At 46.4% G+C, this 27,984-nt stretch overlaps 1 protein-coding gene across 1 annotated transcript in view; it reads left to right on the top strand.

Annotated features, from left to right (window-relative positions):
* The window catches only part of EXOSC10 (exosome component 10), a 166,415-nt gene that overhangs the window by 51,846 nt on the left and 86,585 nt on the right, over window positions 1-27,984 (top strand). Inside the window, exons 12-15 of the mRNA XM_069241235.1 lie at window positions 6,431-6,579; window positions 7,286-7,336; window positions 10,828-10,939; window positions 12,071-12,121. Of these exons, the coding sequence (XP_069097336.1) occupies window positions 6,431-6,579; window positions 7,286-7,336; window positions 10,828-10,939; window positions 12,071-12,121 (363 nt within the window). The remainder of the gene's footprint in view (window positions 1-6,430; window positions 6,580-7,285; window positions 7,337-10,827; window positions 10,940-12,070; window positions 12,122-27,984) is intronic.

The following is a 27,984-nucleotide window of genomic DNA, read 5'->3' as shown; positions in this document are numbered from 1 at the left end:
GAAAGTTTGATGCAGCGGGGAAAAGAGTTGCAGCACAGGCAGCCAATCAATGGCGCATTGCCAATTCACAGGCTTTATTGTCAAGATATGACAGAGCGCATTAGGATGAAATGCAGCACTTCATAGAACATCTTCCCAAGGAGTTTCAAAAGCGTGCACAACAAGTGGTGGAGGAGGGCCAAAGTATCTCCAACAACCAGATACGATCGGCAATGGACGCAGCGGACACAGCCGCAAGAACTGTGAATACAGCGGTCACTATTCGGAGACACGCATGGCTACGCACCTCCGGATTTAAGCCAGAGATCCAACAGGCTGTGCTTAATATGCCTTTTAATGGACAGCAGTTGTTTGGGCCGGAGGTGGACACAGCTATAGAGAAGCTGAAGAAGGACACTGATACGGCCAAGGCCATGGGCGCGCTCTACTCCCCACAGAGCAGAGGCACATTTAGGAAGACATAATTTAGAGGGGGGTTTCGGGCCCAAAGCACAGAACCCTCAACCTCACAAGCCAGACCCACATACCAGGGCCAGTATCAAAGAGGAGGCTTTTGGGGACAATACAGAGGTGGACAGTTCCCTAAAACCAGAGGAAAGTTCCAAAGACCCCTCAAACTAAACAGTGACTTCCGTGTCACAAATCCCCAACACATAACACCAGTGGGGGGGAGACTCACAGATTATTACAAACATTTGGAGGAAATAACAACAGACTTGTGGGTCCTAGCCATTATCCAACATGGTTATTGCATAGAATTCATACAATTACCACCAAATGTGCCTCCAAGGACACACAACATGTCCAAACAACACTTGGATCTATTACAACTGGAAGTCCAAGCATTATTACAAAAAGAGGCAATAGAACTAGTACCCAAACATCAGAAAGGAACAGGTGTCTACTCCCTGTATTTCCTAATACCAAAAAAGGACAAAACTCTGAACCCCATATTAGATCTCAGAACACTAAATCTTTACATCAAATCAGATCACTTTAACATGGTGACACTTCAAGACGTAATTCCATTGCTCAAACAACAAAACTACATGTCAACATTAGACCTCAAGGATGCTTACCTCCATATACCTATACATCCTTCCCACAGGAAATACTTAAGGTTTGTAATCCAAGGAGTACATTACCAATTCAAAGTGTTACCATTCGGGATAACAACAGCACCAAGGGTATTTACAAAATGCCTCGCAGTAGTAGCTGCACATATCAGAAGACAGCACATACACGTATTCCCGTATCTAGACGATTGGTTAATCAAAACCAACACTCAGGAACAGTGTCTTCAGCACACAAAATACATCATAGAAACCCTTCACAAACTAGGGTTCTCACTAAACTACCAAAAATCACACTTACAGCTGTGTCAAATACAACAATACTTAGGAGCAACAATCAACACATAAAAAGGGATTGCCACTCCAAGTCCACAAAGGGTACAAGCATTCCAAAACGTAATACAAAGCATGCACCCAAACCAAAAGTATCAGGTAAAATTAGTGATGAAACTATTAGGCATGATGTCCTCATGCATAGCCATTGTCCCAAACGCAAGATTACACATGCGGCCCTTACAACAGTGCCTAGCAACACAATGGACACAAGCACAGGGTCAACTTCAAGATCTAGTGTTGATAGACCGCCAAACACACACCTCGCTTCAGTGGTGGAATCCTGTAAATTTAAACCAAGGGCGGCCTTTCCAAGACCCAGTGCCTCAATACGTGATCACAACAGATGCTTCCATGGTAGGGTGGGGAGCACACCTCAACCAACACAGCATCCAGGGACAATGGGACACTCAGCAGAAACAACTTCATATAAATCAACTAGAAGTACTAGCAGTGTTTCTAGCGTTGAAAGCATTTCAACCACTAATAGCCCACAAACACATTCTTGTCAAAACAGACAACATGACAACAATGTATTACCTAAACAAACAGGGAGGGACACACTCATCACAACTGTGTCTCTTAGCACAGAAGATTTGGCATTGGGCGATTCACAATTACATTCGCCTAATAGCGCAATACAGCCCAGGAATTCAAAACCGGTTGGCAGACAATCTCAGTCGAGATCACCAACAAATCCACGAATGGGAAATTCTTCCCCAGATACTACAGACCTACTTCCTAAAATGGGGAACACCGCAAATAGACCTATTCGCAACAAAAGAAAACGCAAAATGCCAAAACTTCGCATCCAGGTACCCACAGCCTCACTCCAAGGGCAATGCATTATGGATGAGTTGGTCAGGTATATTTGCTTACGCTTTTCCCCCTCTCCCACTCCTTCCGTATCTAGTAAACAAATTGAGTCAAAACAAACTCCAACTAATACTATTAGCACCAACTTGGGCACGACAACCTTGGTACACAACACTACTAGACCTGTCAGTAGAGCCTCATATCAAACTACCAAACAAACCAGATCTGTTAACTCAACACAAACAACAGATCAGACACCCGAATCCAGCATCGCTCAATCTAGCAATCTGGCTCCTGAAGTCTTAGAATTCGGACATCTAGACCTTACACAAGAATGTATGGAGGTCATCAAACAGGCTAGAAAACCTACTACAAGACATTGCTACGCAAATAAATGGAAACGATTTGTTTATTACTATCATAATAATCAAATTCAACCATTACACGCGTCCGCGAAAAACATTGTAAGCTACTTACTACACTTACAAAAGTCTAAGTTAGCTTTTTCATCCATTAAAATACATCTCACAGCAATTTCTGCCTATCTGCAAATTACACATTCAACTTCACTATTTAGAATCCCAGTCATAAAAGCATTTATGGAGGGTCTAAAAAGGATCATTCCACCAAGAACACCACCAGTTCCTTTGTGGAACCTCAATATTGTATTAACACGACTCATGAGTCCACCATTCGAACCCATGCACTCGTGTGAAATGCAATACTTAACTTGGAAAGTAGCTTTCCTAATAGCTATCACATCTCTCAGAAGAGTAAGTGAAATACAAGCTTTTACCATACAGGAACCCTTTATACAAATACACAAACATAAAGTGGTTTTACGCACAAATCCTAAATTTTTGCCAAAAGTTATATCACCGTTCCACTTAAACCAAACAGTGGAACTCCCAGTGTTTTTTCCAGAACCAGACTGTAGCTGAAAGAGCATTACATACATTAGACATAAAAAGAGCACTAATGTATTACATTGATAGAACCAAACAATTCGCAAAACAAAACAATTGTTTGTAGCTTTCCAAAAACCTCATGCAGGAAATCCAATATCCAAACAAGGCATTGCTAGATGGATAGTTAAGTGTATTCAAACCTGTTATATTAAAGCAAAGAGAGAACTACCTATTACACCAAAGGCACACTCCACTAGAAAGAAAGGCGCCACCATGGCCTTTCTAGGGAATATACCAATGACAGAAATCTGCAAGTCAACCACATGGTCTACGCCTCATACATTCACTAAACATTACTGTGTGGATGTGTTAACAACACAAGCCACAGTAGGACAGGCAGTATTACGAACATTATTTCAAACAACTTCAACTCCTACAGGCTAAACCACTGCTATTGGAGAGATAACTGCTTACTAGTCTATGCACAGCATGTGTATCTGCAGCTACACATGCCATCAAACGGAAAATGTCACTTACCCAGTGTACATCTGTTCGTGGCATGAGACGCTGCAGATTCACATGCACCCTCCCACCTCCCCTGGAGCCTGTAGCCGTTATAAGTTGATAAAAATAAAACTTGTAAATTTGTAAATATATCACTATTAGTCACATTATGTACATACATACTTACTCCATTGCATGGGCACTATTACTATATACACAACTCCTACCTCACCCTCTGCTGGGAAAACAATCTTAGATGGAGTCGATGCCCATGCGCAATGGAGCCAAAAGGGGAGGAGTCCCTCGATCTTGTGACTCGAAAAGACTTCTTCGAAGAAAAACAACTTGTAACACTCCGAGCCCAACACTAGATGGCGGGATATGCACAGCATGTGAATCTGCAGCGTCTCATGCTACGAACAGATGTACACTGGGTAAGTGACATTTTCCATATATATCTATCACCAAATGGCCGCATATAAATTGCGCCCTCTTACTGCTGGTGCCGATGAAGGAGTTAGCGACCAAAACTAAGTAAGCCATCGCACTCCAGGATGTTCTTATTCTAGCCTTTTATTATCGTTTCATAAACAGTGCTTCCACCACCCAACGCGTTTCAACCTTAAACAGGTCTTGATCTCATGTGTGTGTGTATATATATATATATATATATATATATATATATATATGGTATGTAAAGTCCCACGCTGTAGATAGACCGTTACAATGCTCCTTCTAGTTTGAGAGTTGGGTAGTGGTGGATCACTACAACGTTACAAACAAAGCTTCTCAGACTGGTATCTGGTGGTTAAAGGATTGCCTTTTCTCTCAATCACTTAAAGACATACAAAGATTTCTTAGCTTTGCCAATTTAATGGCAGCATTATGAAAATCATAACCTAAGCATGTGTCTCCTGAATTATCACTTGCTGTTACTTAGGACAGCATTTCTGTAAAGACATTTCCCTTTCTCAAAATATTGACTACTATTCCTGCCCCAGTACACCAAATCTGTTAAAATGTTATTTCACATTAAGCTTTCAAAAAATGACATGCTCGTTCTGCTGGCCATTTTCACAGAAATCAACACTTCTGAAAATCATATTCACTTTTTGAGAAGAAATTTCCAGCAACTGAAGCACTCTGAAACACAGCAGTTTTTTTCCAAGTACCCATTGACTGTGTTAACTGACTACAGGAGTTTGCTTTCTAGGTGGACTGACAGATCAGTGTTAGCGTGCCAACAAATTTTTCCTTATTTTAGCTTGAATATATCATTGTTCTCAAAATAGAAATGCAAATGCTTTGTCATGGTAGAAAACACTACCTTGGTCAGTCAAGGCACTTTGTTAGTTATTTTTGTCCCTATTGAAGATTTGGGTTCTTAATCACAAAAAGCCCAATATATGGCGTGCCTTCCTTCTGGTTTTCATAACCACTCTTATCCATTCTTTGGAGTATGTTTCTGTATTAGCAGCTCTAGATTACTTTTCAATCCTGGGACATCTGTTGTCTTGCTTGACGTAGGCAGTTGCTCTTCATTGTTTATCTTCCTGACTGTCTAAAGTTTACAGTTGTAATTATTCACAGTTAAATCTGGGTTTCTGGATGGATGGCACAGCAGAGTGTGCAGCATGCAGTTTTTTTTTCTTTGTATGATCCACAAACTAATGGGTAAATAGCATGTAACCGAAAAATACTTAACCTACATTGTTCGGCAATCTGTATTAAACTTTGTGATCTTGTTGTGCATTTCAGGGCATATGAGTGCAAAGGCATTTCATCTTTTTCGCTGTCTCATTATTCTGGAATGTGTAGTGGGAGTTGCCGCGCCCCACTGTCTGGCGATATTTCTCCTTGCCACAATTAGATCTAAGTTGTGGACTATTTTGGTATACCTGTGCATTTCCCAGTCTTCCCAGATATTGAGCAGTAGTAATTTGGTCTTGTCCTTTTATTTGCGTACATTCACATGTTTTAAGTATTCTCATACCCCGTCCCACAAACTGTCTACCCAGGGATAGGTGTAAGTGTGAAGGTACTCCTTTGACTGCATCTTCCTGCTCATCTGTCAGTATCCGTCTTCCCAAATCTCAATAGTGTGTATTTTGCATAGCAGGACTTGTGTAGTATCCACAGCTGAAAGAGGCTGCATCCTTGTCCGAATGTCACTTCCCACTGGGTAAGGGCATCCTCCCACTCTTCATCCTCTAATTCTCCTAGCTCTCATTCTGTGGGGATCAGGAGATTTTTTTGCCCCCTATAGATCAGGGAGATGGATTTTTGGGGAGGGCTTCAGAAAGGTGTCTGTCCTCTAGTAGCAACGATTATTATGTGTTCATATCCACAGTTGTATGGGACACAAGCAAGTATCCGATTTGAATGCAGCAGTAGACTTGAGAGTCAGCCATTTAGTACTCCTTCTGAATTGTCTTGAAGGATAACAGTCTATTCCCTTTCCCTATGGCCCCTAGTTTGCTAATACAGATGTTCCTTTGCTGTAGGCTCTTCAGTTTTCCCACCTCTGCTAATGCAACGCTAACCCACAGTGATGTTTCATTTGCACAAAATTACTCTTACCTTATTCTCAAGGTTTATCCTGTGCTCTGTAGTGTTCTTTATTTGTATGAGCAGGTTATAAAACATGAAATAAAATAAACATTTCTTCTTCCCATTCTCCTTATTCATTTTCCCATCATTCCCATTTTAATGGAACCATATGTCTGCACAATTAGTTTTTGATTCTCTCTCTCTCTCTCTCTCTCAATTACCTAAACACATCCTATCTCTTTTCAGAAATTTACAAAGCCTATTTTCAGTGAAGACTCCTACCTGGAGTTGTACCGGAAGCAAAAGAGGCATCTCAATACTCAGCAGCTCACTGCTTTCCGTCTTATCTATGCCTGGAGAGACAAGTTGGCCCGTCAGGAAGATGAGAGCCCTGGGTAAGCACATTTAGGGAAAATGGCACTTGGTTCTTCTCTTTCTGGAATGGAAGAAGTATTGATACAACATAATGGAGTGATTGAAAAAAGTACCTATGTCTGGTTTCTCTTTGTATGAAGTGATATGATAGTCTTCTAACTCGCCATAACACGACAACAGCAGTGTCTGAATTGTAGATGCACAAACACAGTTAGCATACATTCATTAATTTGGGTGTGGGCTTATTGTGCGTTATCACAGAATGTGAATCCGAATGAGTAGGTTTACTCCCTGCAGCCCGTCAACCTATAGTCTGACAGACTGCATAAAACTACTGTCCTGCAAAAGAACTCTTGTCATGTGTTGTGGGTTTAGTGATTGTGTGTTGAGTGTTTCAGGGAGTACATGGACCTGGACACTTTGATTTTATAGTCATTTATGGTGGGAGGATACTTCAGTGTGTGAAAAATTTACTTTGGTTTAACATATAGCACTATGCAAGTCAGCAAAGGCAGGGTTTAATTCTCTCCCAGGGGCCTGTCCAGTCTTTTTTCGTTATTAAGATGCAGAGTCTAGTGAACCTTCTAAACTGCTGTTCTAACTTGAAGAGGAGTAAGTATGTTTGGAGCTTGTGCATCCATCATGGCTCTGCCCGTATGACATAATCTGGCTAAAAAACATTTGCACTAGTATTTCTGTGAGTGACCTTCTCTTTTCTTCCTTCAGCTATGTCCTGCCAAACCACATGATGCTGAAGATCTCAGAAGAGCTCCCCAAGTGAGTACGTTTGTCCTCCCAAACCAGTAGGAACTATGAAAAGATTTCTGTGAGGTAGCATGATACTCACCTGTCTTTAATCAAGTCTGTAAAAAGTTTGTAATTGTCTTTGTTGTTTGCTATCATTTAAATACTTTAGGCTGTACAGGGAGGTGGCTGATCTAAGTTACTGTGGCATTAATACCCCATCCCTGCCCACAAGTAACTGGTTGCTGAGTGATGGAAGTGTGGTCAATACCTGCAGCGCTTTATAAGACTGCTTTTACAAACCTCAGTATATTCATTTGGTTTCATTCATTGAGACTGTCACTTTACAACATATCCAAAACAACGGTGTGTATTGTGCCTGCAGCCTTCATAGACTGTCCATGCCCACACACAGCCCGAGCCACTGGATAAGATGCTAACCTTCCTATAAATGGGTCACTAATTTTAGGCATATGTGTGATTGGGCTTTTATTCACGTTTTTGTGGTTATGGGAAAATGATTTACTATTTGGGGTGGACAAGTGCCCACCTTAAAGGATAAGTCCCCATCCTGCTAGATGTCACACAAATTAAATAAAATAAACATGTGCTCAATCCCTGGTAATGTGACATGAAGCAGTCAGGCTTAAATCAAAGGCAACGTATAAAGTAGGCAGTGCAGGCATGCATAGTAGAAAAGGTCACACAAAATACAATAAAATTCCACAACGAGTTTTAAAATAAAGAGAAACATGTAATGAGTAAAATATGACCAAAAGAACAAAATTTCAATGAGGAGAACCAGAGATGTGAATTTGTTTTAAAGATTTAAGTGAAAATAGTGCCAAAAACAACAAAGCGCCAATGGATTGATTCCAATGAAACTCTGAAAATAAAAAAAACAAATGAAAAATTACGAAGTCCTAACGCAGAAAGGGACTTTGTCACTTTTTCAGAAGAAAAATCCTTCCTGAGCAGACCACTTTCTTGGAACCGAAGGCTGTGTACTTGTAGCAGATTGGTCCTCCTTGAGCGTTGAAGATTTCTGTCTGCTAATTTGTTTAAAGTTCCGATGCAGAATGAGACTGACTTTTTTTTTTTTTAAGGTGCTGGGAGCCTTGACCGGGATGAGGATGAACTGAAATTCTGGAGGAACTTTTTTCCCCCCAAAGTTTCCAAACTTTCTCCTGGTACCCAAACAACCACAGGAGTACACTTCTAAGGTGTCGCGCCTCCCCCCCGCCCCCCTGGGAGGACATTGGGAGACTCCTAGAGTTGCAGACAGGCCAACAGCAAGGTCTAGTCCAGGTGCATTGCATTTGGAAAACTGAGAAGACCGCTTGCAGCTTTTTGTGCCCCTGTAGTCACATAGGTGGTCAGCACACTGACCTTTGGAATCCACTTCTTTGTGTTGGGTACAGCAGGTTGTTCTGTCCTTCAGAGCTAATCTTGGGTCACAGACAGGTCCAGGCCTCACTTACTCTTTTGCAGGTCCATAAAGTGTTCTGAGGATGGTAATTTGGGGTGCCACATTTACGCCTGGCTTCAGTTAGTGTGTGGGGTGACTGCTGGGCATTACCTAATCAATGGAAGATAAGTTACTGTGGGCAGCCCAACCCGCTTTTTCAGAAGTTCTTTTTACCTTCTTTCAGTCAATCCCACAGTGCTCCCGTCTCTCAAAATCCAAGATAGGGAATTTGTTCTACATTAGTGCTGAGTCTGTAAATGTCCTCCCCAGTGTGGTCAAGGTAATGAACAGTCCTGTTCACTGTGGTCACTCAAAAATGGTTCTGTGGGTAGCTTTCCTCCCACTGGGTTTGGTGGCTGTCTGACTAGGCCCGGGATTCCCAAAGTTTTCTGCAGTAAGGGCTACTTGTGTTCAATGAAAATCATCCTGAGTTGCTAATATTATTAATTATGTATAACTGACCACATTAAACAAGATTACATTAGGGACTGCCTTATAAACGTTGTTGTATCAGGCAGAGTTTTCAGCAATAATGGAAAAAAGGCTTTGCAAACTTGCAGTGCCTCAACAGCGATAGCAGCAGTGCTTCTGGCACTGAGGTAATGATGTTAGTAATAAGTCTCCCCAACGCCACATGATTTATCAATCAATATCAGATGCATAGATGTTTTGGAAATGTAATCAACTTTCTCCTAACATAAGCTTATGAGTTCTGAAATTATACATGCTTTAGTCTCAGATACATTCTTTTCAATTTTAGTTTACATATATTAATTGATCCAAGCAAAAGCTTTTGATTTATTAGGGTGGCTACACACACTGAAAAGCTTCCTAAAGGTATCTGGAGAGCTCCCAGTAGCTCATGAGCTACTCGTTGGAGAAGCCTGGACTAGTTGGACCCTAGTTGAGACCTTTCCAAGTTTCACCTTACGTTTGCTTGGAGCAGGGCAATTAACTTCCTGTGCCCACTCCAACTGGGGGAAGACATCTCCCCTCTCTCAGCCCATTGTTTTTGCTCTCTGAGCAGTTTTCACACCTAATTCAGGCCAAGTTCAGGCTGAGCGACTGCTAGAGAGAGAATGCAACTTATCCTTCCAAGCAAGAAACGGGGGGCTTTGTAAAAGTTACATTTCCAAAATATATAAAAAGACAATTGACTCTACCAATAGATCGGCTTTTTATTAAATATAGAAATAAGACTTTGAATGGAGTCTTTAGCTTGCACAGGTCAAACCTTATAGACAAAAGTGTAAACCCATACTTTGACTTTTCCTTTGTGCCAGCTACAGCCTGACCATTAACAATACTTTTTGGGCCTAGCTACTTGAGAAACTTTCCATTGCTAATACCACGCATGTTCCACAATTAAACATTATGCACCCTACCTTATCGGCAGCATTGTGCGCTTAGAGGTGACCTACTTAATGTCAAAAGGGTGATTTTGACAGGTCTGGGCAGCAGGGGTTAAACTTCCTTATGGTTTAGAAAACGTGTATTTTGTAAGGTATAAGGCAGGAGAAACGCCTGTTCTTTACTAGTTTATCAACAAAGAAAAGGTGCACGTTCTGCAGCATTTGGACTTTACTACCCTACCAGGCTAGATACTCAAAGTGCGTTCCTTAGACTTTGTTTGCTCCTTGTTTACTATAAGTAATGCATCCCTTTAATATCCACAAACTGCAGCTTCAGAAGACACTTATGGTTGTCCTTATTATTTGAAGATGAATCCAGGTTGTAATGATCACAGTTGTACCACAGGGTAAGTATTTCTTCGAGACATCACCACATTTAGAAAAAATGTGGCTACAAGCCTCATGAGGCAAAGACCATTAGCTAATTTTACCCTCCCATCTTCAACTGCATAGGCTTGCTTGATCATTGTTGGTCCTCATAAACATAATCTGCGGTCCATAGGTCGTCTGCGTACGATGTGGATGCAACCACCTGAGATTAGGAGGGGACATATGTGTACAGAGCACTAGGAAGTGGAGTGCACAGCAGAAGTAACGGAGGGGAATGTGGAGATGTTTGTAGCAAAATCTCTTGTCTGTTGCAGGGAACCCCAGGGAATCATTGCTTGCTGCAATCCCATACCACCTCTTGTGCGACAACAGATCAACGAACTGCACCTGCTCATCCTGCAGGCCCGTGAGATGCCTCTGCTCAAGGTGAGACACATACAATGGCAGAGTATGAAGATGGTGGTCCCGGCCGCACACCTCCATGATATAGAGAATATTGACCACAGCCCTTAACATACACTATGTGCAGTATGGTGGCTCCAAAGCAGGAATACAAAGGTGGCCCTGAAGCTTAAACACAAAGGAAATCTTATCACGGCAGTAGGGAGCTGAATGCTTTGAAGGAGTTTTTGTAGAAATCTCTTCAAAAATATTTTGCTTGTGGTGGTTGATGAAATTGTTTACAGTAGACCATCCACAAGTGAAAACACAGGCAAACATGTACAGTAAATTTAACACTAGGATCCAAAACAACCCTTGATGAGTTTGTCTTGCCAGACCTTTTGAGACTTTCGTTGTTGATTCTGCAGCACATGAAAGTTTGATATCGATATACATAACACCGTCCCACAGAGCTGGGACTCTCACTCTGCTAACCTTGGAGCCACATTTCTCTCTTCCTTTCCCTTGCTCTCTTTCTACAACGAATCGCCCCACTGCTTCTAAATCCTAAACTCTCTTGTCCTCATCATTCGCACGCCCCTATCATTAATCCACCTCTCTTACTACTTAAGCGAAGTTGTTACTCCATGACTGGTAAACTGCCTCCTACTTAAACCGCATTACACTTTCTCTCCCACACCTACTCGTGCTCCACATTAAATTTTTCGCGCTTTCCCCTTCCATACCCCGTTCCGCTGCACCACTAACATCTTTCTCTGTCATTCCATCACTCTTCTTGTGCCCTTGGCTACCACCACCACACCTCCCGGTATGCCCTCGACTTCTATCCAACACCTAACCACTCTTCCTATACTATCTCTCTTCCTCTCACTGCCAGTGTCTGTGTGCCCGCTCTTCCTTTACTCAGTCCTTGCAGCTGCCAGCTTCAGGCTTGGCTTGTTTTCATATCCCCAGCACTTTCTTCATTCACTCTTTCTTGGAGCTGACCTGCTTTGTCTCCTTTGGCCTGACATGCAGAGATGAGTGACTGCAGCAGTGCCCCAAAGTCACCCTATCTTGGGATTTGAAGGTTTTGGGGTGAGAAGTGTCCATTGTTTGCATTTCTAAGCTGATGATAACTGACTAATTCTCCTTAAATGTTTTCAAACCCAACAGTCTGAAATTCAGAGCAGTGTGAAGAAGAGAGGACCAGTGCAAGATACTGAGGTAGGAATTACCCCCTTTTGCAGGGCTCTGCACCTCCTTATTTTGCTTTTTCTAAACCCCTGAGCATGAATAGTTCTGTACAATGTATTACTACTTCAGTGATTTCTTGTTATGGACAAGTACACATTTCACTCATGTAAAGAAATGACTCACTGTTGCAGTTACCCCCCACTTTTTGCCTGATAATGATGCTGACTTGACTGAGAAGTGTGCTGGGACCCTGCTAACCAGGCCCCAGCACCAGTGTTCTTTCACCTAAAATGTACCATTGTCTCCACAATTGGCACAACCCTGGCACCCAGGTAAGTCCCTTGTAACTGGTACCCCTGGTACCAAGGGCCCTGATGCCAGGGAAGGTCTCTAAGGGCTGCAGCATGACCTATGCCACCCTAGGGACCCCTCACTCAGCACAGACACACTGCTTGCCAGCTTGTGTGTGCTGGTGGGGAGAAAATGACTAAATCGACATGGCACTCCACTCGGGGTGCCATGCCAACCTCCCACTGCCTGTGGCATAGGTAAGTGAGCATGAGCACTATGCCCCTACTGTGTCTAAGCAAAACCTTAGACATTGTAAGTGCAGGGTAGCCATAAGAGTATATGGGCTGGGAGTCTGTCAAAAACGAACTCCACAGCTCCATAATGGCTACACTGAATACTGGGAAGTTTACTATCAAACTTCTCAGAATAATAAACCCACACTGATGCCAGTGTTGGATTTATTAAAAAATGCACACAGAGGACCTCTTAGAGATGCCCCCTGTATTTTACCCAATTGTTCAGTGCAGGACTGACTGGTCTGTGCCAGCCTGCTGCTGAGAGACGAGTTTCTGACCTCATGCAGTGAGAGCCTTTGTGCTCTCTGAGGACAGAAACAAAGCCTGCTCTGGGTGGAGGTGCTTCACACCTCCCCCCTGCAGGAACTGTAACACCTAGCAGTGAGCTTCAAAGGCTCAAGCTTTGTGTTACAATGCCACAGGGCACTCCAGCTAGTGGAGATGCCCGCCCCCTGGATACAGCCCCCACTTTTGGCGGCAAGTCCAGGAGAGATAATGAGAAAAACAAGGAGGAGTCACTGACCAGTCAGGACAGCCCCCAAGGTGTCCTGAGCTGAGGTGACTCTGACTTTTAGAAATCCTCCATCTTGCAGATGGAGGATTCCCCCAATAGGGATAGGATTGTGACCCCCTCCCCTTGGGAGGAGGCACAAAGAGGGTGTACCCACCCTCAGGGCTAGTAGCCATTGGCTACTAACCCCCCAGACCTAAACACGCCCTTAAATTTAGTATTCAAGGGCTCCCCTGAACCTAAGAATTTAGATTCCTGAAACTACAAGAAGAAGAGGACTGCTGAGCTGACAAACCCCTGCAGAGGAAGAACAGAAGACACCAACTGCTTTGGCCCCAGACTCACCGGCCTGTCTCCTGCCTTCCAAAGAAACCTGCTCCAGCGGCGCTTTCCAAGGGACCAGCGACCTCTGAATCCTCTGAGGACTGCCCTGCTTCACGAAAGACAAGAAACTCCCGAGGACAGCGGCACTGCTCCAAAAGAACTGCAACTTTGTTTCAAGGAGCAGATTTAAAGACCCCTGCAACTCCCCGCAAGAAGCGTGAGACTTGCAACACTGCACCCGGCGACCCCGACTCGACTGGTGAAGAAACAACGCTACAGGGAGGACCCTCCGGTGACTCCAAGACTGTGAGTAACCAAAGTTGTCCCCCCTGAGCCCCCACAGCGACGCCTGCAGAGGGAATCCCGAGGCTCCCCCTGACCGCGACTGCCTGAACTCATTTCCCGACGGCTGGAAAAGACCTTACACCCGCAGCCCCCAGCACCTAAAGGAACGGAACTCCTGTGTAGGAGTGACCCCCAGGAGGCCCTCTCCCTTGCCCAGGTGGTGGCTACCCCGAGGAGCCCCCCCCCCCCTTGCCTGCATCGCTGAAGAGACCCCTTGGTCTCCCATAGGAAACTATTGGAAACCCGACGCGTGTTTACACACTGCACCCGGCCACCCCCGTGCTGCTGAGGGTGTACTTTTTGTGCTGACTCGTGTCCCCCCCGGTGCCCTACAAAACCCCCCTGGTCTGCCCTCCGAAGACGCGGGTACTTACCTGCTGGCAGACTGGAACCGGGGCACCCCCTTCTCTCCATTATAGCCTATGTGGTTTGGGCACCTCATTGACCTTTGCACCTGACCGGCCCTGAGCTGCTGGTGTGATAACTTTGGGGTTGCTCTGAACCCCCAACGGTGGGCTACCTTGGACCCAAAACTGAAACCTGTAAGTGACTTACTTACCTGTTAAAACTAACATTACTTTACCTCCCCCAGGAACAGTGAAAATTGCACTGTGTCCACTTTTAAAACAGCTATTTGTGTTTTATGTAAAAAGTATAAATGCTAATGTAATGATTCAAAGTTCCTAAAGTACTTACCTGCAATACCTTTCAAATGAGATATTACATGTAGAATTTGAACCTGTGGTTCTTAAAATAAACTAAGAAAATATATTTGTTCAATGGCATCTGTCGCTGTAGATACACATGTTCTGCATAGCTCGCCATCTGGTGTTGGGTCGGAGTGTTACAAGTTGTTTTTCTTCGAAGAAGTCTTTCGAGTCACGGGACCGAGTGACTCCTCCTTTTGTCTCCATTGCGCATGGGCGTCGACTCCATCTTCGATTGTTTTCTTTCCGCCATCGGGTTCGGACGTGTTCCTGTCGCTCCGAATTTCGGAACGGAAAGTTAGTAGATTTCGGAAGATTTTCGTCGGTATTGTTGCGTTCGGGATCGGCGTAGTTAGATTCAACACCGCATCGAGGATCGACGCGCTCCGGTGCCCTTCGGGGTAGTTTTCGAGCCCCCGTCTGGGCCTGGTCGGCCCGACCGCGTGTCCAACACCGCCGATGGAACGGACCCCGTTCCGTTTTTGTCCCAAATGCCACAACAAATACCCGTATACAGACCAACATTTGGTCTGTAACCTGTGCCTGTCACCTGAGCACAGTGAAGAGACTTGCGAAGCCTGTTGCGCGTTCCGGTCCCGAAAGACACTCCGTGACCGTCGAGCCAGGAGACTTCAGATGGCGTCCACGCCGACAGCGCACCGAGAGTTCGAGGAACGAGAGGAAGAAGAAACCTTTTCGATCCACGAATCGGACTCCGAGGAATTCAACGATCAAAGAACCGTGAGTAAGACGTTGAAAACAACACATAAAAAAAGTGACAAGGCCCAGGGGACGCCACTTCCACCAGGCCATGGCTCCACCCATAAGTTCGGTGACCGACCATCGGCACCGAAAAAGGCCAAAACAGTGCCGAGATCGTCCGACTCCAGTCGAGACACCAGCACGCAGCCTTCTCGGGATCGAGAAAGTGCTGGAGAGAAGCAATGACACCGAGATGTGTAGAAATGGCTCGAAGCCGAGACAGCGGCACCGACGAAGATCGACGCCGAGAGGTTTCGACTCCTAAAAAGAAAAAAGCCACCTCGGAGCCGAAAAAAGATACAGGCAGGGTTTCGGTGCCGAAACAACCCGTAACCGACCCAGGTCCAGGCTCTTATACAGAGGAGCAATCACTGTCCTCTCAGATGCGAAAGCATAGGTTTGAGGAAGAGCTGCAATCCACCGAAGTGGACCATACGCAAAAACTTATTTTCATACAGCAGGGAACAGGAAGAATAAGCACCCTTCCCCCTATTAGGAGAAAAAGGAGACTGGAGTTTCAAACAGAACAGGCGCCACAAACAAAAATGGTGAAAAAGGTGACTCCGCCACCCTCTCCTCCACCTGTACTTAACGTCTCACCAACGCAAACTCCGTCACATTCCCCGGCTCACACCACCATGAGCCAAGGTGACCAGGATCAAGACGCTTGGGACTTATGACGCCCCAGTGTCGGACAACAGTCCGGAGGCATATCCAACAAAGCCCTCACCACCTGAAGACAGCACAGCATATTCTCAAGTGGTGGCTAGAGCAGCACAATTCCACAACGTAAACCTCCACTCAGAACAAGTCGAGGATGACTTTTTATTCAACACCCTCTCCTCCACCCACAGCTCCTACCAAAGCCTGCCTATGCTGCCAGGTATGCTTCGGCACGCAAAGGAAATCTTCAAGGAGCCGGTCAAAAGTAGGGCAATAACGCCAAGGGTGGACAAGAAATATAAAGCACCTCCTACAGACCCTGTTTTCATCACCACACAGCTGCCATCAGATTCCGTCGTAGTGGGAGCAGCTTGGAAGAGAGCCAACTCCCACACATCTGGGGACGCACCACCCCCAGATAAAGAGAGCCGCAAGTTCGATGCAGCTGGGAAAAGAGTCGCAGTACAAGCTGCAAACCAGTGGCGCATCGCTAACTCTCAAGCACTACTTGCGCGCTATGACAGAACCCATTGGGATGAGATGCAACGCCTCATCGAGCATCTACCCAAGGAACTTCAAAAAAGGGCAAAGCAGGTGGTTGAGGAAGGACAGAACATATCTAATAACCAGATACGATCTTCTATGGACGCAGCAGACACAGCTGCAAGAACAATTAATACATCTGTGACCATTAGAAGGCACGCATGGCTAAGAACGTCTGGGTTCAAACCAGAGATACAGCAGGCAGTGCTCAATATGCCATTCAACGAAAAACAACTGTTCGGACCAGAAGTGAACACGGCAATCGAAAAACTTAAAAAAGACACTGACACTGCTAAGGCCATGGGCGCACTCTACTCCCCGCAGAGCAGAGGAACCTACAGCACCTTCCGCAAGACACCCTTTCGAGGGGGGTTTCGGGGTCAGGCCACACAAGCCAGCACCTCGCAGGCAACACCGTCCAGCTACCAGGGACAGTACAGGGGAGGCTTTCGGGGCCAATACAGAGGAGGGCAATTCCCTAGGAATAGAGGGAAATTTCAAAGCCCCAAAACCCCTACAACCAAGCAGTGACTCAGATGTCACTCACCCCCTCCACACAACACCAGTGGGGGGAAGAATAGGTCATTATTACAAAGCATGGGAGGAAATAACTACAGACACTTGGGTCTTAGCAATTATCCAACATGGTTATTGCATAGAATTCCTACAATTCCCTCCAAACATACCACCAAAAGCACAGAAATTGTCAAAACAACATTCCGACCTTCTGGAAATAGAAGTTCAAGCACTATTGCAAAAGAATGCAATCGAATTAGTACCAATCACACAGAAAAACACAGGAGTCTATTCACTGTACTTCTTAATACCAAAAAAGGACAAAACACTGAGACCAATCCTAGACCTCAGAATACTAAACACCTACATCAAATCAGACCACTTTCACATGGTCACGCTACAAGAGGTGTTACCATTGCTAAAACTACAGGACTACATGACAACCTTAGACCTCAAGGACGCGTATTTCCATATACCAATACATCCATCTCACAGAAAATACCTACGGTTCGTATTCAAAGGAATACATTACCAATTCAAAGTATTGCCTTTTGGTTTAACAACCGCACCAAGAGTCTTCCGTATCTAGACGATTGGCTAATCAAAACCAATTCACTAACAAAGTGCTTACAACACACAAATCAAATCATACAAACCCTTTACAAACTAGGTTTCACCGTCAACTTTGCAAAATCCAACATTTTGCCGTGCAAAGTACAACAATACCTGGGAGCCATAATAGACACAACAAAAGGAGTAGCCACTCCAAGTCCACAAAGAATTCAAAATTTCAACAAGATCATACAACGCATGTATCCAATGCAAACAATACAAGCAAAGATGATATTACAACTCCTAGGCATGATGTCTTCATGCATAGCCATTGTCCCGAACGCAAGACTACACATGAGGCCCTTACAACAGTGCCTAGCATCACAATGGTCACAAGCACAGGGTCACCTTCTAGATCTGGTGTTGATAGACCGCCAAACTTACCTCTCGCTTCTATGGTGGAACAGTATAAATTTAAACAAAGGGCGGCTGTAAGGAAATGCCTCCTTGGCATGGTTGCCCCCTGACTTTTTGCCTTTGCTGATGCTATGTTTACAATTGAAAGTGGGCTGAGGCCTGCTAACCAGGCCCCAGCACCAGTGTTCTTTCCCTAACCTGTACTTTTGTATCCACAATTGGCAGACCCTGGCATCCAGATAAGTCCCTTGTAACTGGTACTTCTAGTACCAAGGGCCCTGATGCCAAGGAAGGTCTCTAAGGGCTGCAGCATGTCTTATGCCACCCTGGAGACCTCTCACTCAGCACAGACACACTGCTTGCCAGCTTGTGTGTGCTAGTGAGGACAAAACGAGTAAGTCGACATGGCACTCCCCTCAGGGTGCCATGCCAGCATCTCACTGCCTATGCAGTATAGGTAAGACACCCGTCTAGCAGGCCTTACAGCCCTAAGACAGGGTGCACTATACCATAGGTGAGGGTACCAGTGCATGAGCATGGTACCCCTACAGTGTCTAAACAAAACCTTAGACATTGTAAGTGCAGGGTAGCCATAAGAGTATATGGTCTGGGAGTTTGTCAAACACGAACTCCACAGCACCATAATGGCTACACTGAAAACTGGGAAGTTTGGTATCAAACTTCTCAGCACAATAAATGCACACTGATGCCAGTGTACATTTTATTGTAAAATACACCACAGAGGGCACCTTAGAGGTGCCCCCTGAAACTTAACCGACTGTCTGTGTAGGCTGACTAGTTCCAGCAGCCTGCCACACCAGAGACATGTTGCTGGCCCCATGGGGAGAGTGCCTTTGTCACTCTGAGGCCAGTAACAAAGCCTGCACTGGGTGGAGATGCTAACACCTCCCCCAGGCAGGAGCTGTGACACCTGGCGGTGAGCCTCAAAGGCTCACCCCTTTGTCACAGCCCAGCAGGGCACTCCAGCTTAGTGGAGTTGCCCGCCCCCTCCGGCCACGGCCCCCACTTTTGGCGGCAAGGCTGGAGGGAACAAAGAAAGCAACAAGGAGGAGTCACTGGCCAGTCAGGACAGCCCCTAAGGTGTCCTGAGCTGAAGTGACTCTAACTTTTAGAAATCCTCCATCTTGCAGATGGAGGATTCCCCCAATAGGGTTAGGATTGTGTCCCCCTCCCCTTGGGAGGAGGCACAAAGAGGGTGTACCCACCCTCAGGGCTAGTAGCCATTGGCTACTAACCCCCCAGACCTAAACACGCCCTTAAATTTAGTATTTAAGGGCTACCCTGAACCCTAGAAAATTAGATTCCTGCAACTACAAGAAGAAGGACTGCCTAGCTGAAAAACCCCTGCAGAGGAAGACCAGAAGACGACAACTGCCTTGGCTCCAGAAACTCACCGGCCTGTCTCCTGCCTTCCAAAGATCCTGCTCCAGCGACGCCTTCCAAAGGGACCAGCGACCTCGACATCCTCTGAGGACTGCCCCTGCTTCGAAAAGACAAGAAACTCCCGAGGACAGCGGACCTGCTCCAAGACAAGCTGCAACTTTGTTTCCAGCAGCTTTAAAGAACCCTGCAAGCTCCCCGCAAGAAGCGTGAGACTTGCAACACTGCACCCGGCGACCCCGACTCGGCTGGTGGCGATCCAACACCTCAGGAGGGACCCCAGGACTACTCTAAGACTGTGAGTACAAAAACCTGTCCCCCCTGAGCCCCCACAGCGCCGCCTGCAGAGGGAATCCCGAGGCTTCCCCTGACCGCGACTCTTTGAATCCTAAGTCCCGACACCTGGGAGAGACCCTGCACCCGCAGCCCCCAGGACCGGAAGGACCGGACTTTCACTGGAGGAGTGACCCCCAGGAGTCCCTCTCCCTTGACCAAGTGGAGGTTTCCCCGAGGAACCCCCCCCTTGCCTGCCTGCAGCGCTGAAGAGATCCCTAGATCTCCCATTGACTTCCATTACAAACCCGACTCTTGTTTCTACACTGCACCCGGCCGCCCCCGCGCTGCTGAGGGTGAAATTTCTGTGTGGGCTTGTGTCCCCCCCGGTGCCCTACAAAACCCCCCCTGGTCTGCCCTCCGAAGACGCGGGTACTTACCTGCAAGCAGACCGGAACCGGGGCACCCCCTTCTCTCCATTCTAGCCTATGTGTTTTGGGCACCACTTTGAACTCTGCACCTGACCGGCCCTGAGCTGCTGGTGTGGTGACTTTGGGGTTGCTCTGAACCCCCAACGGTGGGCTACCTTGGACCAAGAACTAAGCCCTGTAAGTGTCTTACTTACCTGGTTAACCTAACAAATACTTACCTCCCCTAGGAACTGTGAAAATTGCACTAAGTGTCCACTTTTAAAACAGCTATTTGTGAATAACTTGAAAAGTATACATGCAATTTTGATGATTTGAAGTTCCTAAAGTACTTACCTGCAATACCTTTCGAATGAGATATTACATGTAGAATTTGAACCTGTGGTTCTTAAAATAAACTAAGAAAATATATTTTTCTATATAAAAACCTATTGGCTGGATTTGTCTCTGAGTGTGTGTACCTCATTTATTGTCTATGTGTATGTACAACAAGTGCTTAACACTACTCCTTGGATAAGCCTACTGCTCGACCACACTACCACAAAATAGAGCATTAGTATTATCTATTTTTACCACTATTTTACCTCTAAGGGGAACCCTTGGACTCTGTGCATGCTATTCCTTACTTTGAAATAGCACATACAGAGCCAACTTCCTACATTGGTGGATCAGCGGTGGGGTACAAGACTTTGCATTTGCTGGACTACTCAGCCAATACCTGATCACACGACAAATTCCAAAATTGTCATTAGAAATTGATTTTTGCAATTTGAAATTTTTCTAAATTCTTAAAAGTCCTGCTAGGGCCTTGTGTGTTAAGTCCCTGTTTAGCATTGTCTTTTTAGAGTTTAAAAGTTTGTTAAAAGTTTGAATTAGATCCTAGAAACAGTTTTAGATTCTTAAAAAAGTATTCCAACTCTTAGCAGAATAATGTCTGATACAGAGATGCAGGTGGTGGAACTCGACACAACACCTTACCTCCATCTTAAGATGAGGGAGCTAAGGTCTCTCTGTAATATCAAAAAAATAACCATTGGCTCCAGACCTACCAAAATTCAGCTCCAGGAGCTGTTGGCAGAGTTTGAAAAAGCCAACCCCTCTGATGATGACCTCACAGAGGAAGAAATTAGTGACTTGGAGGCCAATGTCCCTCCTCCAGTCCTAAATAGGGAGAACGGGACCCCTCAAGTCCTGTCTCCAACTGTGTTAGTCAGAAATAGTGAGTCCCTCACAGGAGGGTCCCACATTTCTGAAATCACTGAGGATGCTCTCAGTGAAGATGACCTCCTGTTAGCCAGGATGGCCAGAAGATTGGCTTTAGAGAGACAGCTCCTAGCCATAGAAAGGGAAAACCAAGAGATGGGCCTAGGACCCATCAATGGTGGCAGCAATATAAATAGGGTCAGAGATTCTCCTGACATGTTAAAAATCCCCAAAGGGATTGTGACAAAATATGAAGATGGTGATGACATCACCAAATGGTTCACAGCTTTTGAGAGGGCTTGTGTAACCAGAAAAGTGAACAGATCTCACTGGGGTGCTCTCCTTTGGGAAATGTTCACTGGAAAGTGTAGGGATAGACTCCTCACACTCTCTGGAAAAGATGCAGAATCTTATGACCTCATGAAGGGTACCCTGATTGAGGGCTTTGGATTCTCCACTGAGGAGTACAGGATTAGGTTCAGGGGGGCTCAAAAATCCTCGAGCCAGACCTGGGTTGACTTTGTTGACTACTCAGTGAAAACACTAGATGGTTGGATTCAAGGCAGTGGTGTAAGTAATTATGATGGGCTGTACAATTTATTTGTGAAAGAACACCTGTTAAGTAATTGTTTCAATGATAAACTGCATCAGCATCTGGTAGACCTAGGACCAATTTCTCCCCAAGAATTGGGAAAGAAGGCGGACCATTGGGTCAAGACAAGGGTGTCCAAGACTTCAACAGGGGGTGACCAAAAGAAAGGGGTCACAAAGACTCCCCAGGGGAAGGGTGATGAGACAACCAAAACTAAAAATAGTAAAGAGTCTTCTACAGGCCCCCAAAAACCTGCACAGGAGGGTGGGCCCAGAGCCTCTTCACAAAACAATGGGTACAAGGGTAAAAACTTTGATCCCAAAAAGGCCTGGTGTCATAGCTGTAAACAGCATGGACACCAAACTGGAGACAAGGCCTGTCCCAAGAAAGGTTCCACTCCAAACTCCCATCCAGGTAACACTGGTATGGCTAGTCTCCAAGTGGGATCAACAGTGTGCCCAGAGCAAATCAGGGTCCACACTGAAGCTACTCTAGTTTCTGAGGGTGGGGTGGATTTAGCCACACTAGCTGTCTGGCCGCCTAACATGCAAAAATACAGACAGCAACTCTTAATTAATGGGACTAGAATAGAGGGCCTGAGGGATACAGGTGCCAGTGTCACCATGGTGACAGAGAAACTGGTTTCCCCTGGCCAATACCTGACTGGAAAAACTTACACAGTCACCAACGCTGACAATCAGAGAAAAGTACATCCCATGGCAATGGTTACTTTAGAATGGGGAGGGGTCAATGGCCTGAAACAGGTGGTGGTCTCCTCAAATATCCCAGTGGACTGTCTGCTTGGAAATGACCTGGAGTCCTCAGCATGGGCTGAGGTAGAACTAAAAACCCATGCAGCAATGCTGGGTATCCCTGAACTGGTGTGTGTGAAAACAAGAGCACAATGCAAGGCACAGGGTGAACAAGTAGAGCTGGAGTCTGGAAGAATGGCCCAGCCTACCAAGAGAACAGGAAAGTCAGTTGGGAAACCAACTACAACACAGCAAAAGAAAGGGAACCTCTCTTCTCAGGAAGAAGTTCTGCCCTCTGAGGGAACTGAGCCTTTGGAGCTTGAACCTTATCAGGTTGAGCTCTTAGGCCCAGGGGGACCCTCAAGGGAGGAGCTGTGTAAGGGACAAGAAACCTGTCCCTCTCTTGAAGGCCTTAGGCAGCAAGCTGCTGAAGAGTCCAAAGGCAAGAAAAATGGAACGCATAGGGTCTATTGGGAAGATGGACTCCTGTACACTGAGGCCAGAGACCCCAAACCTGGTGCCACTAGGAGAGTGGTAGTGCCTCAGCTGTTCAGGAAGTTCATCCTAACATTGGCCCATGACATTCCCCTTGCTGGACATTTGGGACAAACCAAGACGTGGGAGAGATTAGTCAACCACTTCTACTGGCTCAATATGTCCAACATGGTTAAGGAGTTTTGCCTCTCCTGCCCCACCTGTCAAGCCAGTGGTAAGACAGGTGGACATCCAAAGGCCCCCCTCATTCCACTTCCAGTGGTGGGGGTTCCCTTTGAAAGAGTGGGTGTGGACATAGTTGGTCCACTGGAACCTCCCACAGCCTCAGGAAATATGTATATCCTGGTAGTAGTGGATCATGCTACCAGGTATCCTGAAGCTATTCCCCTTAGGTCGACTACTGCCCCTGCAGTAGCCAAGGCCCTCATTGGTATCTTTACCAGAGTGGGTTTCCCTAAGGAGGTGGTGTCTGACAGAGGTACCAACTTCATGTCAGCATACCTAAAGCACATGTGGAATGAGTGTGGAGTGACTTATAAATTCACTACACCATACCATCCACAAACTAATGGCTTGGTTGAGAGATTCAACAAGACATTAAAAGGCATGATCATGGGGCTCCCAGAAAAACTCAAAAGGAGATGGGATGTCCTCTTGCCATGTCTGCTTTTCGCTTACAGAGAGGTGCCACAGAAGGGAGTAGGATTCTCACCCTTTGAACTTCTGTTTGGTCATCCTGTAAGGGGACCACTTGCCCTTGTTAAAGAAGGCTGGGAGAGACCTCTCCATGAGCCTAAACAGGACATAGTGGACTATGTACTTGGCCTTCGCTCTAGAATGGCAGAGTACATGGAAAAGGCAACCAAAAACCTTGAGGCCAGCCAACAGCTCCAGAAGTTTTGGTATGACCAAAAGGCTGCACTGGTTGAGTTCCAACCAGGGCAGAAAGTCTGGGTTCTGGAGCCTGTGGCTCCCAGGGCACTCCAGGACAAATGGAGTGGCCCTTACCCAGTGCTAGAAAGGAAGAGTCAGGTCACCTACCTGGTGGACCTGGGCACAAGCAGGAGCCCCAAGAGGGTGATCCATGTGAACCGCCTTAAGCTCTTCCATGACAGGGCTGATGTGAATCTGTTGATGGTAACAGATGAGGATCAGGAGGCAGAGAGTGAACCTCTCCCTGATCTTCTGTCATCAGACCCAAAAGATGGCACAGTGGATGGAGTGATCTACTCAGACACCCTCTCTGGCCAACAGCAAGCTGATTGTAGGAGAGTCCTACAACAGTTTCCTGAACTCTTCTCCTTAACCCCTGGTCAGACACACCTGTGTACCCATGATGTGGACACAGGAGACAGCATGCCTGTCAAAAACAAAATCTTTAGACAGTCTGACCATGTTAAGGAAAGCATCAAGGTGGAAGTCCACAAGATGCTGGAATTGGGAGTAATTGAGCGCTCTGACAGCCCCTGGGCTAGCCCAGTGGTCTTAGTCCCCAAACCTCACACCAAAGATGGAAAGAAAGAGATGAGGTTTTGTGTGGATGTAGGAAGTTGGCTCTGTATGTGCTATTTCAAAGTAAGGAATAGCATGCACAGAGTCCAAGGGTTCCCCTTAGAGGTAAAATAGTGGTAAAAATAGATAATACTAATGCTCTATTTTGTGGTAGTGTGGTCGAGCAGTAGGCTTATCCAAGGAGTAGTGTTAAGCATTTGTTGTACATACACATAGACAATAAATGAGGTACACACACTCAGAGACAAATCCAGCCAATAGGTTTTTATATAGAAAAATATCTTTTCTTAGTTTATTTTAAGAACCACAGGTTCAAATTCTACATGTAATATCTCATTCGAAAGGTATTGCAGGTAAGTACTTTAGGAACTTCAAATCATCAAAATTGCATGTATACTTTTCAAGTTATGGACAAATAGCTGTTTTAAAAGTGGACACTTAGTGCAATTTTCACAGTTCCTAGGGGAGGTAAGTATTTGTTAGGTTAACCAGGTAAGTAAGACACTTACAGGGCTTAGTTCTTGGTCCAAGGTAGCCCACCGTTGGGGGTTCAGAACCACCCCAAAGTCACCACACCAGCAGCTCAGGGCCGGTCAGGTGCAGAATTCCAAGTGGTGCCCAAAACGCATAGACTAGAATGGAGAGAAGGGGGTGCCCCGGTTCCGGTCTGCTTGCAGGTAAGTACCCGCGTCTTCGGAGGGCAGACCAGGGGGGTTTTGTAGGGCACCGGGGGGGACACAAGCCCACACAGAAATTTCACCCTCAGCGGCGCGGGGGCGGCCGGGTGCAGTGTAGAAACAAGCGTCGGGTTCGCAATGTTAGTCTATGAGAGATCTCTGGATCTCTTCAGCGCTGCAGGCAGGCAAGGGGGGGATTCCTCGGGGAAACCTCCACTTGGGCAAGGGAGAGGGACTCCTGGGGGTCACTTCTCCAGTGAAAGTCCGGTCCTTCAGGTCCTGGGGGCTGCGGGTGCAGGGTCTCTCCCAGGCGTCGGGACTTTAGGTTCAAAGAGTCGCGGTCAGGGGAAGCCTCGGGATTCCCTCTGCAGGCGGCGCTGTGGGGGCTCAGGGGGGACAGGTTTTGGTACTCACAGTATCAGAGTAGTCCTGGGGTCCCTCCTGAGGTGTTGGATCGCCACCAGCCGAGTCGGGGTCGCCGGGTGCAGTGTTGCAAGTCTCACGCTTCTTGCGGGGAGCTTGCAGGGTTCTTTAAAGCTGCTGGAAACAAAGTTGCAGCTTTTCTTGGAGCAGGTCCGCTGTCCTCGGGAGTTTCTTGTCTTTTCGAAGCAGGGGCAGTCCTCAGAGGATGTCGAGGTCGCTGGTCCCTTCGGAAGGCGTCGCTGGAGCAGGATCTTTGGAAGGCAGGAGACAGGCCGGTGAGTTTCTGGAGCCAAGGCAGTTGTCGTCTTCTGGTCTTCCGCTGCAGGGGTTTTCAGCTGGGCAGTCCTTCTTCTTGTAGTTGCAGGAATCTAGTTTTCTAGGGTTCAGGGTAGCCCTTAAATACTAAATTTAAGGGCGTGTTTAGGTCTGGGGGGTTAGTAGCCAATGGCTACTAGCCCTGAGGGTGGGTACACCCTCTTTGTGCCTCCTCCCAAGGGGAGGGGGTCACAATCCTAACCCTATTGGGGGAATCCTCCATCTGCAAGATGGAGGATTTCTAAAAGTCAGAGTCACCTCAGCTCAGGACACCTTAGGGGCTGTCCTGACTGGCCAGTGACTCCTCCTTGTTTTTCTCATTATTTTCTCCGGCCTTGCCGCCAAAAGTGGGGCCTGGCCGGAGGCGGCGGGCAACTCCACTAGCTGGAGTGTCCTGCTGGGTTGGCACAAAGGAGGTGAGCCTTTGAGGCTCACCGCCAGGTGTGACAATTCCTGCCTGGGGGAGGTGTTAGCATCTCCACCCAGTGCAGGCTTTGTTACTGGCCTCAGAGTGACAAAGGCACTCTCCCCATGGGGCCAGCAACATGTCTCGGTTTGTGGCAGGCTGCTAAAACTAGTCAGCCTACACAGATAGTCGGTTAAGTTTCAGGGGGCACCTCTAAGGTGCCCTCTGGGGTGTATTTTACAATAAAATGTACACTGGCATCAGTGTGCATTTATTGTGCTGAGAAGTTTGATACCAAACTTCCCAGTTTTCAGTGTAGCCATTATGGTGCTGTGGAGTTCGTGTTTGACAAACTCCCAGACCATATACTCTTATGGCTACCCTGCACTTACAATGTCAAAGGTTTTGTTTAGACACTGTAGGGGTACCATGCTCATGCACTGGTACCCTCACCTATGGTATAGTGCACCCTGCCTTAGGGCTGTAAGGCCTGCTAGAGGGGTGTCTTACCTATACTGCATAGGCAGTGAGAGGCTGGCATGGCACCCTGAGGGGAGTGCCATGTCGACTTACTCGTTTTGTCCTCACTAGCACACACAAGCTGGCAAGCAGTGTGTCTGTGCTGAGTGAGAGGTCTCCAGGGTGGCATAAGACATGCTGCAGCCCTTAGAGACCTTCCTTGGCATCAGGGCCCTTGGTACTAGAAGTACCAGTTACAAGGGACTTATCTGGATGCCAGGGTCTGCCAATTGTGGATACAAAAGTACAGGTTAGGGAAAGAACACTGGTGCTGGGGCCTGGTTAGCAGGCCTCAACACAGTTTCAATTGTAAACATAGCATCAGCAAAGGCAAAAAGTCAGGGGGTAACCATGCCAAGGAGGCATTTCCTTACACAACCCCCCCCCCAAACGAAAGAGGATGAGACTAACCTTTCCCAAGAGAGTCTTCATTTTCTAAGTGGAAGAACCTGGAAAGGCCATCTGCATTGGCATGGGCAGTCCCAGGTCTGTGTTCCACTATAAAGTCCATTCCCTGTAGGGAGATGGACCACCTCAACAGTTTAGGATTTTCACCTTTCATTTGCATCAGCCATTTGAGAGGTCTGTGGTCAGTTTGAACTAGGAAGTGAGTCCCAAAGAGGTATGGTCTCAGCTTCTTCAGGGACCAAACCACAGCAAAGGCCTCCCTCTCAATGGCACTCCAACGCTGCTCCCTGGGGAGTAACCTCCTGCTAATGAAAGCAACAGGCTGGTCAAGGCCATCATCATTTGTTTGGGACAAAACTGCCCCTATCCCATGTTCAGAGGCATCAGTCTGCACAATGAACTGCTTAGAATAATCTGGAGCTTTTAGAACTGGTGCTGAGCACATTGCCTGTTTCAGGGTGTCAAAGGCCTGTTGGCATTCCACAGTCCAGTTCACTTTCTTGGGCATTTTCTAGGAGGTGAGTTCAGTGAGGGCTGTCACAATGGATCCATATCCCTTCAC

The sequence above is a fragment of the Pleurodeles waltl genome, chromosome 6, assembly GCF_031143425.1.
Source record: "Pleurodeles waltl isolate 20211129_DDA chromosome 6, aPleWal1.hap1.20221129, whole genome shotgun sequence".
NCBI lineage: Eukaryota > Metazoa > Chordata > Amphibia > Caudata > Salamandridae > Pleurodeles > Pleurodeles waltl.
The sequence above is the reverse complement of the archived record's forward strand: the minus strand, read 5'-3'. Positions and strand labels throughout refer to the sequence as shown.